At 36.7% G+C, this 20,052-nt stretch overlaps 1 protein-coding gene across 1 annotated transcript in view; it reads right to left on the reverse strand.

The window, feature by feature from the left end:
* Window positions 1–10,456: 10,456 nt before the first annotated feature.
* LOC129229344 (transcription factor SOX-13-like) overlaps window positions 10,457–20,052 on the reverse strand; it is a 145,188-nt gene continuing 135,592 nt past the window's right edge. Inside the window, 6 exon segments of the mRNA XM_054863634.1 lie at window positions 10,457–12,284; window positions 13,211–13,418; window positions 14,902–15,069; window positions 16,978–17,172; window positions 17,990–18,071; window positions 18,390–18,531. Coding sequence (XP_054719609.1) covers window positions 12,002–12,284; window positions 13,211–13,418; window positions 14,902–15,069; window positions 16,978–17,172; window positions 17,990–18,071; window positions 18,390–18,531 — 1,078 coding nt within the window. The 3' untranslated portion in view covers window positions 10,457–12,001.

The raw sequence follows: 20,052 nt of genomic DNA on the forward strand, positions 1-20,052 counted from the left end.
TCGTTTAAAATTAGTGCAAAAGGACTCTGAGTCATCGGCTATAGCTTTTCAAACTTCCATTAAAGCGGGACAGAAAAACAAAATAAAATGTAGTTTTTGCGGGAAATGCGGCCATACGAAAGCGAAATGCTTCAAAAGAAAGAAGCAAGAATCGAATTTTGTTTGCAGTGTCAACTCCACAGAAGAAGTATCCAATGACTGGTACGTGGACTGTGCGTCGACCCATCATTGTTGCAATGACCTAAAACTCTTTGTGCATTATATTCCAAATAATGCATCCAGCCTTACAACAGCAATTAAAGGGCCAAGCTGTCCGGTTGAAGGAACTGGTAGAATTGTGCTACTTTTGGACTCTAAAGGTAATAAAGACAAATTAGTTTTAAATAATGTTCTTTATTCTCCAAACTTACGGAGAAATCTTTTGTCTGGTTCACAATTAGATAAAAATGGTTATTCATTTGAATGTAAAAATAGAGTATTAAATGTAAAATCTAAAGATCAAAGTAGAATTATAATATCTGCAAAATGTAAAGACGGGCTTTATTCTTTCTTGCCCAAATACCCTAGAAGCGTAAATGCAAAAACTAAAAATAATAAAATCTATAAATGTAAAAATGTAAAGGAACTTAACAGTTTTAAAGAACGCGAAACTGATGATTTATCGGCGAAGCCGAAAAATCAGATTCTTTTTTCTGAAAATGATGTAAAAGTAAAGTCTAAGTCCGGAAATTCTAATTCTAGTCAGAACTCCAACTCCGGCGATTTAAAATCTAAATCTAATAGTGTTTTTTCTAGTAGAAAATTTGACAACAATTTAAATGTATGGCATCAACGTTTTTGTCACATTAATTTTAAATGTATTGTTAATACAATTGTTACGAAAGGAAGTAAATTATTTTCCAAAAGTGTTGACAACCTTAATTTGCATTAGGTTTTTCATTCGTTCATTCCTTCTTGCAACGAGATCGCGTCAGCAGAATATGCAAATTGCCGGTAGCATTTAAGCTCCCGGCACTTTGCTTCATTCTCTTCCCTTTTCAATTTGCAACCCAAGTCAGACTTGGTTGTTTCTTTCGGCAGCTCAGTTGAGTCTGTCCGTTTTTGCCGATAGTTTCGGCTTACTGCTCTTGATATGAATATTATAGCTCAGTATGTTTAACGTTTCATACTTTGACTTAGAATGTTAAATTCAGAAGTCATTTACAGTATTATGAGCTACTTAATGTAAAGAGCGTATTCTCAATATTTCCTTTAACATGTCATTGTATATATCATAGCCATAATAAATAAGTTACTTTTTAAATTTGGCTCTTCATGATGTTGCACAAGATAAATGTTTTTTCAAGAAGTATCATACGTCCTGGTTGAGCTTCCACTTAAAGTTAATAAGCTGAGCACTTTTAAAAGCTCACCGTTTAACATTTTAAAACTTTTAATTAGCGCTGAAATAGTGAATCATTTTTCTTCTTTTTTCCTGAGGTAGTCAATCATATTGTTCGAAAAGATTCAAATTCATTTTTACATTCATAAACATGTTTTTATCCTTCCCCAGGGGGGGGGGGGAATAAATGGGGATACCACCACCAGTGAAAAAAATTCTGAAAAAAAATTTTTTAACTGAAAAATCTATGTCTAGATGATTAAAAAAAACCATTTGTGGTTTTCTTTCTTAAGATTTCTCAAAAATTAATGACGCGCCCCTGAAAGGGTTAATTAGAAAACAAAACATAAGTACATGACAAAAACATATAGTGACACATGATGCTGGTCACAAATAAAATTCTTGACTACATATAAACTGAATTCAATGGCCAAACAGTTCCAGTTCTGTGATAAGGCGGGAAAAAGAAGTTACTCTTTTTGGAAAAGAAAGTTAATAAGCGAAAGAGCTTTCCTGTAGGCCTATTTATCGAGGAAGATGAAACGCTTCCATTGCGCTATTAAATTACTTAAAATCACAACATGGAAATTTAAGGTAAATCTGCAGTGGAAGAAGAAGTGTTCAAAGTCTCCAAGTTCCCCACAAATGCAGTAGGGAGATTCAAGGAGGTTTCTTTTGTGGTGGTAAGCCCATGGTTAGTGGTGAATTGGTTTAAGGGAGAACTTTGGAGTCGAGACAAAAAAGAGACAGTGTTAAAAAATTCATACGTCCAGCGACCATTAGATGAATGGTCCCAGTATGATTGCCAGTCTTTGAGGAGAAATTGACTGATGTCTTTTTTGAGTTGACTCATTGGGAAGGGAGTAATGAGGTCAGTGGCTGAGTTAGTGGCTTCTTTAGCGAGTTGGTCGGCAAAGTCGCTTCCGCTGTTGTTGGAGTAGCCTTTTATCCAGGAGATAGTGACAATATGACGGAGATTAATTCATTTAGACTGGAGTTGAAAAATGACCATGGACTTGGGTTCATACTTGAGGAGGGCTTTGATGGCCGATAAACTATCGGAGGAGCAAGAGTGCAAAGCTGCTACTAGACAGGCTAGAAATATTTTTCGCATTTTATTTCAGCATAAATGCAGCGCTAACCCATCCCCCCCCCCCCAACTTACCCCGACCGACAGAATAACAGAGCCTAGAACACCTTTACAAACAGAAAAAAAAATTAAAAAAAAACATGCCAACCTGATATTGAGATGGATTTCGCGGGTCAGAACGCACATTGTTAACGAATATGAACTGACAGCGGATAGAAATTTTAAATCATTGAGCTTTTCTCCTTATCCGACTATGAAATAGCTGCTGATCACGCGTATAAAGGCTTTGAATTGTGTTTAAAATTTCCTTAATATGATATAGCTTTTACTGTATATAACTTGGAAGTTCCAAACAAATATCAAACGCAGAAAATTTAGTTCTTCAAATTTGGGACCAATATTTTTAACGTACGGGTAAGTTTTTACTACCATAATTCTGAAATACGTTAAGTCGATTTTTATTAATATTTCCGGTAATTCAAGTTCTGCAAAAACGAGACCAAGCTAAGAACACTTTCGATCAAGTTACCTTTGGAACGAAAAAAGAACTATCAAAATCGGTTCATCTGTTTAGGAGCTACGATGCCACAAATAGACACAGATACACTTTTAAAACTTATTACCCGTTTCTTATTGGAACGGGGGTACAAATGGCTTTTGAAATGATACCTTATAATTTAATAAAGAATCATTAAGGATACCTTAAACCTAGGGGATAAAACCTAATTTAAACGGAAGTCTTTTATTCAAATATTTAAAAAATATTAGAATAGAAAAGATCCGTTTAAGATCCGTCAAAAAAGTAGCGGATACGGATACAGATCTTTATTTTCCCTCGGATATCCGCGGATACGGATATGGATATTCGGAACATAACTAGTTAATACATCAAAGAGTCAAAAGTGTTTTAATAAGATTTTAATAAAGAAAAAAAAATTCCTCATTTTTCTTTCAGAAGGAAAAGAAAGGAATTCAGAGCCCCACCGGAAAGTTCCAAAAGTTAAGTCGAAATTCGGAATTTTAGGCAATTTTTGGTAACGCTTATAGAAAAGAGGCGTTGAGCTACTTCAGGATTTTTTTTTTTTAATTAAAAATCAGTTTTATGCTTTCTTTGGTGACGTTGGGGGTTGGGACTTCTCAAGGAAATTTGCCGAAAATGAAAGGCTGGATTTTCTCCCCAAAATATTTTCAAACTTGAAATCAATTTTAGTCTATCTTTGATGACGTTAAAGAGAATAGGAAACGTACGGGAGCTCTCGAGAAATTTTCCGATGCCAAAGTTTCAAAAACGCAATTGTAGGCTTTCTTTGACGGCATACGTTTCCAACTATTTCCAAAAATGTTATAAAGTCAGATGGTTTTCCCGTCTCCCTATGAAACTTTTTGAAAATGACGTCCTAAAAACGCGACTTTAGCCGTTGTTTGACGGACAACGTCAAGAGTGAGTCCGGAAGGTGGTTTCACTTTCACACCCGAAATCTTTTTTCGAAACTGTTGCTCATTTTAAGCTCTTCATCACTGAGAAAAGAAGGCGTTGCGGACTTCCCTCAGAAATTTCTAAAAACGAAATTTGGAGAAAACTGACGACATTAGGTGATTTCGCGCACATTTGGGGTCCCATCTTTAGAATTTTTCTGAAATTTAAGTTTCAAAAACCCAATTTCTAGCTATTTTTGGAGACATTGGATGCGATAGGGATTTTAAAGTTCGAAGTTAATGTTCTTAAGACACATATTAAACTATCTTTAATCACGTTACAAGAAGGGTCAGAGGTTGACGGTCTTTAGTTTTGTTGGTATTGAAATTTTAAAGAAATCAATATTGGGCTAAAAGATGAGATGTGAAGGGATAGGTTGGGCGTTATCCCTTGGAAATGTTTCGATGCCCAAGGACTAAAACTGCACTTTTGGGCTGTTTAGTGACGTTAAGGGATAGGAAGGTTCGGTTGCTTTTTCCGAAAAACGTGACGCCGCCCTCAGTCTGTAGCTCCAGACGAAGAAAGAGAGAAAAAAATATATAATGCTGAGATGTCCACGAGAACAACACGTTTTGTATTTATTTACTTGTTGGGAAAACGCGTTAAATTTTTTCGCATCAAAAGTATGAAATTGCCACCCCCCGAAACGTGCCGCCCGGGGCGGACCGGCCCCTCCACCCCTCCCAAGCTACGCCACTGAATGTAGCGCACCTTTAACTAGGAGCATTTTTTAAGGAATTTTCACTAGGCAAGTTTAACATAAAGACTGTAACTTTCCCGATAATTTTCCTTTTTTCTTAACAAGCATGTGCATATATCATCGCCTCAAAGAGGTATTCATGTAATCAGTAGGTACTGCGTTCGGAGGCGACTGTATAGGCCTTCTGATTTAAGAGGAAGCCGATATGAACCGACCACCGTAAGTATAATATTAACTCCGAATTAAAGGAGGCCCTGGGGTTTCTTCCCCGGAGAATTTTCAGATTAGTAGTCTTAAAATTGCCCTTTTACTTCAAGTTTGCCTCCTTCGGCGGCTGTTGAAATAAAATCGGTATTAATCAATCCATCTCTATCTTTTTTTTTTGTGCCATTCACATTTTTACGCCAAGATTGCCGCCTTCGGCGGCTATCTACCTTTTCGAGCTATCTCTAAATTTTCTTATCCATCTCTATTTATTTTAACCTCCCCCCCCCCATCTCCTAATAAAAACAAACATCACTCAAAAAAACCGCTTTTTTTTACTTAAGTAAAGCAAAAAAAAAAATGCTCAAATTTCCCGTAGTGTGCAAAAAGTAGCGTTTGACAAAGATGAAAAAATCTCGCTGTTTTTATTGAATTAAATGCGCACAACTATGAAATGTAACGTAATAGAGAAACAGCAAAAGATCCAGCTTGGGGGGGGGGGGGATGGAAAAAGAAATAAATGCAATCCCTAAATTTAAAAAAAAAAAAAAAGGAAAGAAAAAAAAGCAAGCGCTGCCGGAAAAACACGTGGTTATCACGTTATAAAATGTAGAAGTAAGCTTAATAGTAAAAAAAAGATTAACTTTGCTTTCGATTAAGATTCCATCGTAAATATCGAATCGAAATCCAAGTAGTGACGTCACAAGCATAAAAGATGGAGGAACGCTTTTTTCGACCGATGCGTGTAAAGACATGATGCGTTCATCATTTAAAAAAAATTGTAAAAAAAAAAAAAAACTATTGCGTATTTTTAAGAACATTTTTTTTTTTTGAAGAGGGCGAAGTGTTTTTACTATTACCAACTTAAATTTCAGAAATGTGGCTTTGGATTCTTCTCGCAGGATGATATTAGAAAAAAATAAAACCCAGAAAAAATGCAAATTAAAGGTTTTTTCAAAAATTCATAAAAAATACAAAAATTGCTCAATCTTCAAATTTTTTTCTTTTATCATATTTAAAATTAAATTTTCTACACTATAGTACAAAAAATATTTGTGTGTTGCGATTGGTTCGGGGTCTGTGAGGTAAAAAGTGCAAAAAAAAACACATAAAACATTAAATAACTTTTTTTCTAATTAAAATATCAAAAATCGAAGCCCGAGGTGCACATCTTTTTGGCCAAAACTGTGTACCTGTATACCAAATTTCATCTTTCTAGGCCTTACCGTTTTCCCGGGAAGCGCGCCACACACACACACACACACACACACACACACACACACACACACAAACATCTTATTTTATTATATGTATAGATGACATAGGAATGATGTGAAAAAATATTGAACTTCATATTCGAATTCAGTTTCGCGTTATTTTGGTTTTACTAAAAAATTTCAAAGTGTACGAACACTTTTGGGAGCCACTGTACATCAAACAAGACGAACCCATTATGCTAAATGAACCCAACTATTTGGTATACACTTGATATTTTTGAAATTTTCGTGGGGTGGCCATGCACTCCTTCTGGCATTGTTTCCATTCTTGTTAGACTTCATATGAATTACAATAAAGTTTTTTTTTTTCAATTTAAGCTAGGGAAGAGGGTTTAAAAAACTATAATTGAATCTTCATCAGTGTAGTTTTATGGCTCCCGGGCCTTTTTATTTTATATTCTTATTATACTTCGAGGAATAATAAGGATTTCTTTTATATTTAGCCGTAAAAAAACCATTTTTGAAACTTTCTCAGGGTGGCCATGGACCCCCTTTCATTGTTTTCCTTATTGTTAGACTTTGTATGTACGAGTATTATAAGAGAACTTTATTGCATCATTTTTGCTCAAAAAAAGGGGGCTTTTAACTATTCTTGAAATTTTCTCGGAGGGGGCCAGGGCCCCCATGGCCACCTACCTGGATCCGCCGATGGTTTCAATGCTCAAACTTAATTACGACGGGAGTTATTAGCGTTTTTACCTGGAATTTTTTTGGCTTAGCTAAAATTTAAGCACTACTTTCTTCATTAAATATATCAATAAAAAGTGAAGGAATTGTCCCACAGATTTCTTTTTGACACCATTGGAAAAAGCGACATTTTTTACTCCAGATCTATCTCGACCTATTGTTGTAAAACTTAGCTTCTATCTCCAAAGGAAAAAAAGTTACAACCCTTTCTAAATCAAGGTCAAAAATCTCATGTCCGTTCAAATTGTTAACCAGTTTCTTTCGCATTTTAATTCCTTAAACTTATTTTATTTTGTGTTTCCATGGTTACACTTTTTAAATCCATCTTCCTCGATTTAATTTCTTAAAAGTATTTAATATTTGTCGTCATTGTTTTGGAAGGGAAATATTGCATGATGTTTTTTTATTTATTAAAACCTGATTGTTAAATATACGTCACTTGATACAATTTTCAAGGTGGACCGGGCAAAGCAGCTAGTGTTCAAGAAATCGTTAGTTAAAATTATTTGTTTAAAAAAATATTTTTGTCCCGCGTATAGTAAATACTTTGAGGTTAAAGTTGTATAACTCAACAAAATAGTCAGCCTAGCTGACATAAGACAACAACACGATTTCTGTAATTTATGATATTGCATAGAATCAATGGCGCAGCCCCTGAGGCCCCCCCCCCCCGTTTTTAAATTTTACCAGTACTAATACTGTAGTTTATGTACCCGGACGGATAGCGCATGAACTCGAAGCGAAAATGGACTATTTCATTTTGTAATAGAGAGACTGGGACTTAACTAGGCTTGCCAGGTTTCTGAAATGTTCAACCGCAGCGTTGCCAACCTTGTGGGAACTATTTGAGGAGCATCTGTGGTCATTGTGAAGAGCATTTTGAAATTTTCCGGAGCAACTCGGTATTTTGTATATAAATCAATGTAAAAAAAATCCTCTTATCTAAAACTTTTTGAGCTCTGATAATCATTTTAAGACTTCGCATAAAAATAATGATTTTTAAATTAATAAAACAGCTTCAAACACTATGTCACGCTTTGAGTATAAGCAACTTTAATTTCCCATATTTGCATGCCTATCATAATAAACTTGCAAAATATAATATAAATAAATTTTATTTTATTAAAATCTTTGGTAAGCCTCGTTAGTATTAAGATTAAACGAGGAATGCGGAGCAAAACAATTTCTTTGCGGAGCTGCGGAGTTTTGCTATTTTTGCGGAGCAACTCCGCAAAACGCGGAGTAGTTGGCAACCCTGCAACCGGGACACCGGAATCCCCCTCCCCCAGCGTCACTAGTAATCAAAATGTTACACTCCTGTGGTTGATTTTTGGAGTGTTTTATAGGGTTTTTTGGTCCTTAATACTATGAATAAATATGGCTACTAATTATCAACCTAAAACAGGGGTAGTTAAAAGTGACTTAAACAAGTAAAATTTGAACATTTCACTTCTTATATATAAATATTTGCAATTTATTTTAGTTGGAAAAAACACTTTGAATGAGGGGAAAAAAAAAAAGAAACAGCATTTAGACATACTTTTTACTTAATAGGACTTCTTTAGACAGTCTAACAGTCTTTTTACTTTTTTTTACAAAAAAGGAAGTATTGTATTCGCGAAAAAATGTTCACTCAAAAATCGACCTTAATTTCCATTTTACTCACCCCCGAATGAATGTTGAGTTTTTTTTTTCCGACCCGACCACACGTGGATGAGTGCCTAAGAACGTATTGACACGCGAAGTATTCATTATGACGATTCCCAAGTTAATTACAACGAATTTTCTCGTGACGTCTGTATGTACGTATGTATGTATGTGCGTATGTATGTCGCATAACTCAAGAGCGGTAAGTCCTAGAAAGTTGAAATTTGGTACGTAAGACTCGTAGTGGAGTCTAATTGTGCACCTCCCCTTTTGGTTGCATTCGGGTGTTTCTAAAGGGGTCTTTTGCCCCTTTTTTGGGGGGAAATCATTGTTAATTTCGATGTAAACTCAAGTCGTGTTATACTTTGTCGGACACTTGGCGATATATCGCCAGTCTTTTGGTCGCCAACTTGGCTACAAATTTGGCGGTTTTTTTTTTTTTTTTGAGCAGTCACGATTGCTTATTGCTTTCATATGACTGTTTTGGCGTTCCTTTGATTTTATTTTCCCACCGCCACCCTCCGCACCATCACCGTCGACCGGGTCCTCACGATGCAGCTCCTTTAGCGAAAGCCGTCTCCAGGTTGCATCCATGTCCTACACACACGCGCATACATACACAACTACACATGCACTCACACATACACACACAAACACACATACACCTACACAAACACATACAGACACCCACGCATTCATGCCTGCACACGCAGACACAAACACATACAGACACCTACACATACCTACACATACACACACACATTCACCCACACATTCATGCCTGCACACGCAGACACAAACACATATGCCTACACACACATACACATCCCCCCCCACACACATTCATAAATAAAACTACCCACACACTTATGCCAGCACACAGACACAAACACACATGCCTACACACACATACACATACCCCCACACACAAACACACACGCCTACATACACACACTCGTGATTGCGAAAAACATCCAGATGTTTAAGTTCAAATTAATTTTTTTTTAAATCTGGTTTCAATTTGGCCACTGTTGGTGATATTTAGAAAGTAAACTATTGAATCCCATTAAAATAGCCAGTAATGGGGAAATGACATTAAATTGGAGTAAAAGGAAGTCATGTGATGCACAACATCAGCTCGTTTGGTTTTAACCTGTTAAAAATTCTCGCAAGCGAATCCGGTATTCATTTTGCAGGTCAATGTTCCAAATGATAAAGCAGTTATCTTAAATAATCCAATCCTCCACAGTTAAGTATTTTTAGACCTTTATGGTCATTTGTAATGAAATTCAGCTTTTCCGGTTGACGTGAAGTAAACCGACCGGGATTTTGTTTGAAGACTAGGACGTGTGGCAAGCCTAGACTTAACTGCTTGCGCGTTCTCGCTGAGTCTACCTATTACAAAATGAAGCGGTTCGTTTTCGCGTCCAGTTCACCCGCTATGTCTCCATAGTCGAGCTTTAATACGCTAATTTTGAGTTTTCAACTTTTTTTTTTTTTTTCCAATGGGGCTGTTTAGGAGACCAACCTCAAGAGGCGAGGCATCTGTGCCATAACCAGACTTAGTGCGCTCCCCAACAATGCATCAGTCTTTCGTTTGTCACCATTAAGTCCCTGATGCATGCCACAGTAGTAGTTTTTTGACGCCCAGTTTCCACCATATGGAGGCACCCGGGCTCTCTTTTGATGCGAAATTGCACTAGGAATTTAATTTTTGCCGAGTGATATTCTAAGCCAAACGAACACCCCAATAGATCTTTCATATGCCGCATAATCATACGCCATGGGCGCTGATGATTTTCTGCATCTTGAAAATCCACCGACTGGCCACCTCGGACAGGTTTTCGAGAAAATAAATAAAATTATTTTGTTTTCAAGAAAATAAATAAAATTATTTTGTTTTCAACAAAATAAATAAAATTATTTTGTTTTCAACAAAATAAATAAATAAATCAAAAGACTTCAAAGAAAGAACAAAACATAGCTACAGTATTCACAAAAGTGGTTTATTTTCATTAGTTTTTTTTTTTTTTTTGATGAGCTCTAAATATTCAAGTTCCAAACAACAAAAAGAGTACGTTGTACAAATCCGGTGATGAAACAAAAACCACCTTTGCTTCGTCCGATAATACTGTTACAAAAACAGAAAAAAAAAGTACTCTGCAACAGATGATTGAATCACAGACTAGAAGGTAGTTGACATTGAGCAGTTGTACTTGCACATTGAATTCGAAAGCCTGCATAGGTTCAGGTATTGGGGCTTCTTCCTTTGGCAATTCACATCTGGTTCGAGTCTAAAATGCCCTTTGTGTTTTGCAATAAACTGGCCAACAACAGAATCGGTTGCATTCTGTGAAATAAAATCGACACTGCATGCATTTGCTTGTCTGTACAAGTTTCGGGGTTTTGTCTTCTTGAAAAGAAAAAGAAAAATTTCACTCCTTAAGAATTACAACTCAAAAACAGTCTAAATATAAATGCAAAAACCAACGCAATAATTGTTATGTAAGTTCAAAACAAACGCTGCGCTAGAGGAGAAATGTAGATCCAATGTATTACCACAGAAGTATTTCTTCGCCATTTTGTGGTACACTGGTCCAGACTACGAAATTGAGCCTTTCTTTTAACAATATGTGATACTTTTCTATTTTAATAATTCGTTTTACGCTTTGTGTTTTTAAAGACTTGTTTGCTTCCATTTAGGACTATTGCCATGCAACCTTTCAATGTGGTCGTCTTGGATTTATTAGAATGTTGTTGTTTAATTTTGCTGAAAAAACGCCTAACTTAATGCTTAATTAATTTATTTATTTGAAAGAGATTGTTTCATTACTATTATTATTATTGTTTGCATATGGAACTAATAAAAAAGTTGCAACAGTAGCATCAATACGAAAATTAAAAGTACAATTTTTACTTTTGGTTCATGTAGCTGACTTGGTAATGTCAGTAACAAAATTTGATAGGTCTTATTGATAAAATACTATTAAAATGAAGCATCAGCACCATCCACTGTTGCAAAAACTTTAAAATTGAAGTACTAGTTAATATTTTTGCTATTTGGGAACCTTACTTTCGAATGCCATTTTCTTTTTTAGAATATAATTTTGAAGTAAAATTCTAAACAGTAAGGTTTCGAATGATAATATCTCTGTTGGAATAGTTGATTCAGCGACCACCCTTAAACACTTAAATTCATCATGTCTATTAAAGAGTATTAAAATTTTGGCGTTTTAAAAGTTGGATATTATCTAAAATAATACGTTTTGGTCCACAATCGAATGTGTGAATTTGACTGCGAGATTTCCACCAATCCCGCGTGAGTAATAGAATTTTCCGCATTTCTTCATGGAAAAAGTCTTTCACGGCATGAAATGAAGTCCTTTCTGTACACTTGTGACACATAGTTCCAATATTACACTTATTTACACTTGACCCAATGACCTCTGTGGCAAGACGAAAAGAAATCTCTGAACTGGATCCACCAAATGGATAAATGCTAGAGATATACACATTCAACGAGGATTCTCAGGCGACTCTATGTCGAAGTCTCCATGGATATCGAACTGCTGTGGTCTTCGGTTTTGATTCTGGGGTGCGATGCTGAGGTAGGAGGAGGGGCCGGAGAGTTTCGCTCTGGGGATAGAGGACCTGGAGACATCAGGTGGGACTCCAGAGAGCCGTTTGAGGGAGGGAGTTTCATTCCCAAAGAGTTGGTCGTCTCGCTGGAACTCGTTGGAACATTTGGCATTGCAAGCAGGGATGAAGTGGGCGTGACCATCGTGGGAGAATCCATCACTCCTAGACCACCATCACGATACCTGCAGAGAAAAAAGTATGTGTTAATGCAGAAATAGTCACATTTGGAAATTTCTGGTTTTTGTAGAAAAACTAAAATTCATTGATACCGCTAAAGCAGAAAACTGTTATAAAGGGAATAACTTTTGCCCGTAAAAAAAAAACCTGCTTCTATTAATAAGCAATCTTTTGGGACTACACTTTTGGCCACCATTTGATCAAAGGTATTAAAATTAAATTTTACTGTTAATTATCATCAATTTCTCATGGAACAATAAAGTTAAAAAAAAAATTAGATTAAATGAAAATATTTAAGAATAATTGTTCGAGAGTTTTTCTGTTTAATTCAACCGGATTTTCGACGTGGATTACAAAAAAGTTTTTGTCAAACGAGTAATGTAGTTATACACTTTAATTTAATCAAATTCAAGATTGGTAATTGAAGGGCTTCTTTTTAAAAATTTTATTTCTTATTTTTTTTTCTTTGGAATTGCTACAGATGAGATACTTGAATTATCTTACAAAGGCACTTTTAATTTCCGAGCGAATGAATTGCTTATTTTTTGAAGCAGTCATAGCTAATAATATTCCGTTGACTTGGCATAATTTTTCTACTGAAGGCCGAAGTTGGAGAGAGAGAGATAAGAGTTGATTGGACACAAAATGGAAAATATCGTTTATACGCTTGCATCATGGCTTAAAAATTTCCGCCATGAGCCAAGTAGCTTATCTTTAAGTGTTTTACAATTGCTAATCCGTATTTTTCATAGTCATAGCATCAAAAGCATGACCAAGACACCAGAGTTATGAGACCGTGAGTCTCAACCTTTGTATGCACCATACAAACGTTTTACGCCTTCCTACAATAAAGTAGTGAGAATGTGAATACGTTATTCTGCCGTTGAGGTACAAACAAAAGAACTGTTTAATTTAATATAACAGAACTCACCATAAAGTTCGCATCTCCTGTCTCCTGGATTTCATCATCTGCTTGTATTCGGAGATTCTGAGTTTTTTGCCGTCCACGATGCAGGTTCGTTTGGGCCTCGGCCTGTACCTGTAGTCGGGGTGCTTCTCCATATGCAGCTTACTCAGTCGAGACTGTTCTTCGTAGTAGGGTTGCTTTTCATTGTTTGTCATCGCTTTCCACCTCGCACCTGAAAAATTGAAGCGATCCACTTAGAACGATGAGCAGACATCGCAATGAAACAAGCAAACCAATTTAAAAATATTTTAATGGGTGTTCTTCAATATTGGGATCCTTTCTGAAGAGCTTACTCCATTTACTCAGGCTGGCTGGGTTGTGACTTACTGGAAGAGTGTGATCTTCAGCATGGAATCCCGATTCAGCCTCAGTGCCAACGACATGCGTGTGGAGGCGGTCAGGCAAGCTGTCCGATCCAGCATTTATTATTGAGTTGACAGCAAGGTCTGACAGTGGGGGGAGCGATTTGCTCGGACACGCGATCGTCTCAATCCTTCGAGGCACTGTGACGACTTATTAATTTGAAGGGTACAGGGGGAAAACCCCGTCAGTCAAGAAAAGCTAATTTTGAGAAAAAAAGCATTTAAATGCTCGACTAATGGCCCCCCCCTCCCCAGTACCATCTATTTTTGAACAAATATTTCAGCTGACTTATGGAGTTTAGTCAAAAGGTGATAGAGTATTCTGCCGTGTGCAGGTAAAGGGCAGTAACTGCAAAATTTTCATTTTTCATTTTTTTGCATTTTTGTCATCTATTGTACGTTATCTTTATTGTACCAGCTCGCTTATTTGGTTTCCGCTGAAAAAAGGGCGCGAAAAAAACGTCTAATTCCAAGATTTTCCTATGGTTAATATTGAATCCAAAACACATTTCTTCAAATATCTCGAAAACTCATTTCTGCAGATACTGCCGTTTACCTGCACACGCCAGTATTCGAAAAGGAAACTTCAGCAACCACTACACTGCATCCTTATTATTATTATTATTATTTTTTTTTTTGTAAAAGCTGACTGACTGGGTTTTTCCCCTGTACCCTTCATTTGTTGCCGCATGCTGTTTGTTGTTATACGCCCACGCCATCCTTTGCGAATGTGGGTGCAGTATGTTGCCGATGGGATGGCTGATGGCATTATCTATTATGTAATAAATAGCTGTCTTATAAGGCTATGGGAAATGTTAGCAAAAATTATGAATATTATTAGCTGAATATTATATAGTCGATATACGATACGCAGGTTTTTATATTACTAGCGAAATGAATTACCTGGCCGATAGGTTTTGTAATTCAGAAGGAAACAACTGAAATGTGTTAGTAGAGTTGAAAGTAAAAAGTCTTCTTTAATTACAAGGTATTTGTTTACGCGCAGATTGTGTAGTTTATTTGGACTGGCTTTGGTTGAATCCCGTTAAGAAATAAAACTTTCCATCATTGAAATGCAGAAATAATATTTTTGTCAGCATTCTGACGTAGAGATTTTATGTTTCTTAGCATCTTCAAAGGAAGTTTAAAAGATTAGTTTTGAGAATTTTCCATGGGGACCTTGAAGATGAGGCTTTTTTTTGCTTAAGAAAATGTTAATAGTTGCTTAAATTGCAAAGGAAGGGGGGGGGGGGATCTGCTTCACACAAACAGCAGTGGTATGAAAACACTCACCTAAGATTTTGGATATATTGGAATTGTGCATGTCTGGACACGCTTTAAGTATCTTCCGCCTCTCGTCCTTCGCCCACACCATGAAAGCGTTCATAGGCCGCTTGATGTGTGGTTTGGATTCGCCCTCTTTCTTCGTCTGGCGGATGATTTTCGCACCCACCATCTTGTCTAAAATGGAAAAAAACAAACTTAGAATGAGCCTGTGGCAAACAAAAGGCAATTAAAAAGACTCAACAGCAATACTGGTTTTATAGCGCTGATGGCTACTAATTGCTTTTCTTATTAGTTCTAAATAATTAAAGGAACAAGCCTTCATATTGTCCGTCGATGGCTCATTGGCTGTTTATTTAACTTTAAAAAATGACGTTCGTGTAACTATTCCAAAGAGCTACGACTTGTACAGTTCACCGCGCTATGATGTAATATGGAATAAACAAATCGTCGCAGTTTGGTTATATTTGTTAATTGTCTTTATTTGTGTCAGCACTTCCACTTCCACTCAGTACTTGTCATTTACCGGAAAGCAATTTCGACTGTTATAATATACAGGTAGTTATCAAAATAATGGAAACACTTTGAAAAATTTTTGAGAATCGCTATTCTGTCGTAAATGTTCTGTTAAAAAGGTGCCCTTCTAACTCTAATCACTCACAATGGTGAATCCAGATGGTGATTGAGTTCTGTGGTCACTTTTGCTGCTGTTGTCCGCTTTTTGGACTTTAAAGTCTGCTTCAACACCCGTCGACCTCTTTCACTGAGCTTCTCTTTCCGCCCACTATTTTGCTTTGCACAGCTTGTCTTACCGCGCTGTGCTTATGCTGTCATGACTTTAGATACTGTACCTCTAGAAACGCCAAAAAGTTGAGATGTTTCAATTACACTTACTCTAGCTTGACGTGCCCCAACAATTTGGTCTCTGTTAAAATGTGAGAGGTCCGACATTTCATGCGCTTGAAAAAAGTCCAAGACTTCCAAAACTTCCATTAAGCCACCACATACTATCAGAATACAAACATTACTATTTATAAAAAAAACCCAGATATCTAGTTTTATTCTTTCTTACTTTCGACGCGCATTCAAAAATGCCCCTTTTATTCACAGGTGTTTCCATTATTTTGAGAACTACCTGTACGATACGAACTAATTTAATAGCGTGGCTGCAGCCATGCTATTAAAAACCATCATTCCTACAAATGCTATGGAGCACTGGCTTCCTTTGGTAACAAAATGGAAGATGTGTATGTTCAGGGTAGCTGCAAATGATCCATTCGTTTCAAAAGGCATTTAAAGTATTGTATTACATGTACAACGATGATAAATGCAAAAAAAGCTATAAATAGTAGAAGCTTCTTGCGTACTCTCTATAAATGTTCGATGTGCTAAACCTGGGTCATTCGACACACCTCTCCTGGTGGTAGAGTGACTAGTTCCAAACACTGTGCCGCATTGTTCTGGTAATGGTCATCATTGCTGCATGTGAATGCGATCTCTGAGCTCTAACACTTTTGGTAATGGAGGTACAGTACATTTACAAGCTCTTTAGTGTGCTCACATAGCTTACACTTCAAAATTCAGGAACATTTTATGGTTAATATTACTGTAAAATGGAGTGTTTACAATACAGAAAATTTGAACTGTGAATTTAACCGGTAAAAGTAAGCGATTACAACGTTAATTGCAACACCAAGCATATAATTCTCCATTCCCGCCCTCTTGTCAAGTCCCAACCCCAACAGGTGTAGAGGTTAGATAATCGGTCTGTGAATGGAAGGATCTTAGGTTTGGTCCTCGCTGCTTGCATCTCGTTCCTTTTTACTGAACAAACAGCCAAAACTCTGTTTTTTTTTTTCTATTTTAAAATTTTAGCAAATAAAAACTTCTTTCTTGCTTTGTCGCCATTTTACGAACTAATGCACTCGTGATGTACCCGGGTTAACAAAATTCCGAAACTTTCCGAGTTTGAAGTTTATTTTCTCTTATTTCACATCGCTGTTCTTTCAATACCGTTGAACGTATAGAGTTAAGAAATGAAGGAATTATTTGTGGTAACCCTGCATGATGAAGAAATGAACTTACTTGGCGAGGATGCAAGGTGTGGATCGTGCTTCTTGTCCGAGGAGGATTCCATGTGGGGCGGAGAGGCAATATCACAGGGTTCGTGAGGGTTCATGCACTGGAGGTACATGTGCAGGTTGAAGTTCTGGAAGGCGCCGCCGTGCTGGGGAATGTGGCTGCTTGGAATCGGAGGAGACAGGCTGTCCTTCACCTTATCTGCAACATCAAACGACAACCATTTAGACTATGGACCTCTAATTTATATCATGAGTTAACAGGGGTGGATTCAGGGGAGGGTCAAAGGGTCAGCTGACCCCCCTGTGACAAGAATTTTATTATGATCATTTTTAAAGTTCCGTTTTTTAGATTGAAAAAAATAGTACATGGAATCAATGCTAATCTTTTTTTTTCTTGGATCTGCAACATATTTCTTCTCAGCGCATCATAATTCAAAGGATTGACTGGGTTTGTTTACTGGTCTACTGCTATTTTGAGTTTTTTTGTTCATTTTCAACAGAATAATTATCTCTGATGAACTTAGCGTTTTTCAAAGCACTCTTCCATCTCAAAAGACGTGTGTGTGTGCGTGCTTTTTCCAACATAACCAACCTGTCTGCCTAAAGAAAGGGGCATTTTATAAAAATTTGAGAGAATATGATCCATGGTGTTAGTTGCACCATTGGAAGTTTTAGGAGCAGGGAGGGGGTGGCAATTTGAAAGGTTTTTTGTCTCATTTGGGGGTGAGGGGAGTGCCCCAGCATGTGAGGGGTGCTCCATCACCCATGGAGGGATGGGCAAACTTGCTTAACTGATAATTTGTCCATTGAAACTGGACCCCCTGACAAAAATTTCTGGATCCGTCCCTGGGCGTTAAGCTTCAAAGATTTAACTTCATTAGCTTTGGAGAAATTCCAAAATTGAAAATGACAAGTACATTTTATAATAGCAATTTACTGAATGACTCCTTGAACCGATTATGCATTTTGTAATTTATGTGTTAAAGGTTGAAATATTTATTGAAGCATATGTTTACCTTGATGAGTAATGACACCTGGTGGCCTCATGTGAATTGGCATTGTTGGATATGGGACCGGTAGGTAAGGTGATGGCGCCATCTATAGTTGGAGAGAAAAGAAAATGAACGATTTTTAATTATATGACCAAGAAAAGATAAACATAAACTATTTTATAAAAAGCTGGCTATATAGGTAGTCTGGCGTTTTTTAATGAACAAAAGAAATGGTATTTAATTTAGGTGGCAATCTACCGCTTTGGATATTTAGTTAGTTCATAGATGGCACCACTTTAATCCAATTTTAGTGGAGCCATCTATGAATTAACTTACTAGTTAGTGCCAATAGATTTTCTGATGCTAGAGGCATCAAGTCTAGCATCTTTCAATACGATGTTTTTAGGAATTTTATGATGCTCACCGGCATGCCTGCGTGGCCCCTCATCATGTGGGCCATTGCTGCCATTTCTGCCGCCAGGGTCTGATTCCTCTGATGGTGCTGAAGAGCAGTTGGCGAAAACCTGCCTTCGCCATCTTGCATCTTCATTTCGCTAGGAGGACTCCTGAAATCAATAAAGAACAAGCGGGTTGTAGTTAAAATTCTGAATGTTTGTGTCTTACTTATTGACAAAACTAATATATTTGAATGCTCAAAATTTAATGCAACATCATGAAATTCAATGTTTTGTGTCATTCATCATGCAGGATTAAGAGCTAGACTTGTAAGCTGTGAGAAAATTGAAGCTATACCCAGTTACATAACGAATTTAAGGGTCATCTACTACTACCATTTTAATAGTCAGTCTTCGTCGGGGATACATTTTATGAGTCTTTGAATTCTTGTGAGAAAAACATAGTGTTTTGTTCATATGAGTCCAGTAATGAAGGAAAGTTTAAATTCCAGGAGCGTGTACTGGAATTTATTATAGGAGGAATCCGTGTCAGATTTTTGTGAGCTCTTGTTCAATTCATTTTTTTTTAAATCAGTATGATTCGATAAAAACAAATAGATAGCATTAGTTAATTATATCTGAAATCGGTTCTTCTTTGTTATTGCTATTGTTAAAAGCATTAAAACTAAAAATAATCACATTACTTTGAAAAGTGATGTAATATTTCGTTTCATATTTCGACAACAGATGGCAGCACTGCTTTTATGAGCACTGACTTCATGCGAGGCCTTCGCTTCATGCAGGGATCCAAGTCGTTCGAATTAATGACAGGACGTATTAAACAAAATAACCTACAACCTGAGTCAAGGTACATAAACTACTACTGCATACAATAAAAATTGCGTTTTAAATTCAAGAGCGTAAAATATGAAACTGCATAAGAGCAAGTTACAAAATACGACCACACTACCGGCCTTTTATTGAAGACAATATGTACATATGGATGACTGTGCCCGGATTAAGCGAAGTCCGGCTTAGTAGGGTCCAGACAAATGAGTTTACTGCAATGGGGTCGTTTCCCAAATTTTAAAAGTGTTTTTTTTTTCTGAAAGAGCATACTTAAAAACATAGGATTGGACCATTTTTTGAATAATTTGGCTAAGTTTAGTATTAAAAAAAATATTTTAATCGGTGCGCTTTCATTGTTTTACGCTTCTGCCGATGACATCACAAATGATGAAATGCCATTCACGGATCATAATATTTAATTCGCATCTTTACACATATGTAGTGACAACGATATGGTTGATAGCAAGCGTAGATCGCAATATTTGATTCGCTTCTTGATTATCATGACGTGGGACCACCAGTGCAGATGCGCAAAAGTACATCATTTGTGACGTCACAAAGACCACGCCTTGTTTTCAAACTCGGACACTTAAAAAAATTAATTGAAAATTGAGCGTTGGGAAAATTAAATTTTTTTCTCACTCCATGTTATTCTTTTTGTTTATTCTATCAATTTCAGTGACTAAAAGAAGTACTTTTGACTAAAGGAAACAACCCCATTTCATGCAAGTGATCTTGATTTTTGCTGTTTTTTGGTATAATTTGTATTTAGTATACTATAGACCTTCTGCCCATTCCCTTTGGAAACATTCGAAATGACGCTCCAAGAAAATTCGTTTGTTG

Source organism: Uloborus diversus, chromosome 9, assembly GCF_026930045.1.
Source record: "Uloborus diversus isolate 005 chromosome 9, Udiv.v.3.1, whole genome shotgun sequence".
Classification (NCBI taxonomy): Eukaryota; Metazoa; Arthropoda; class Arachnida; order Araneae; family Uloboridae; genus Uloborus; species Uloborus diversus.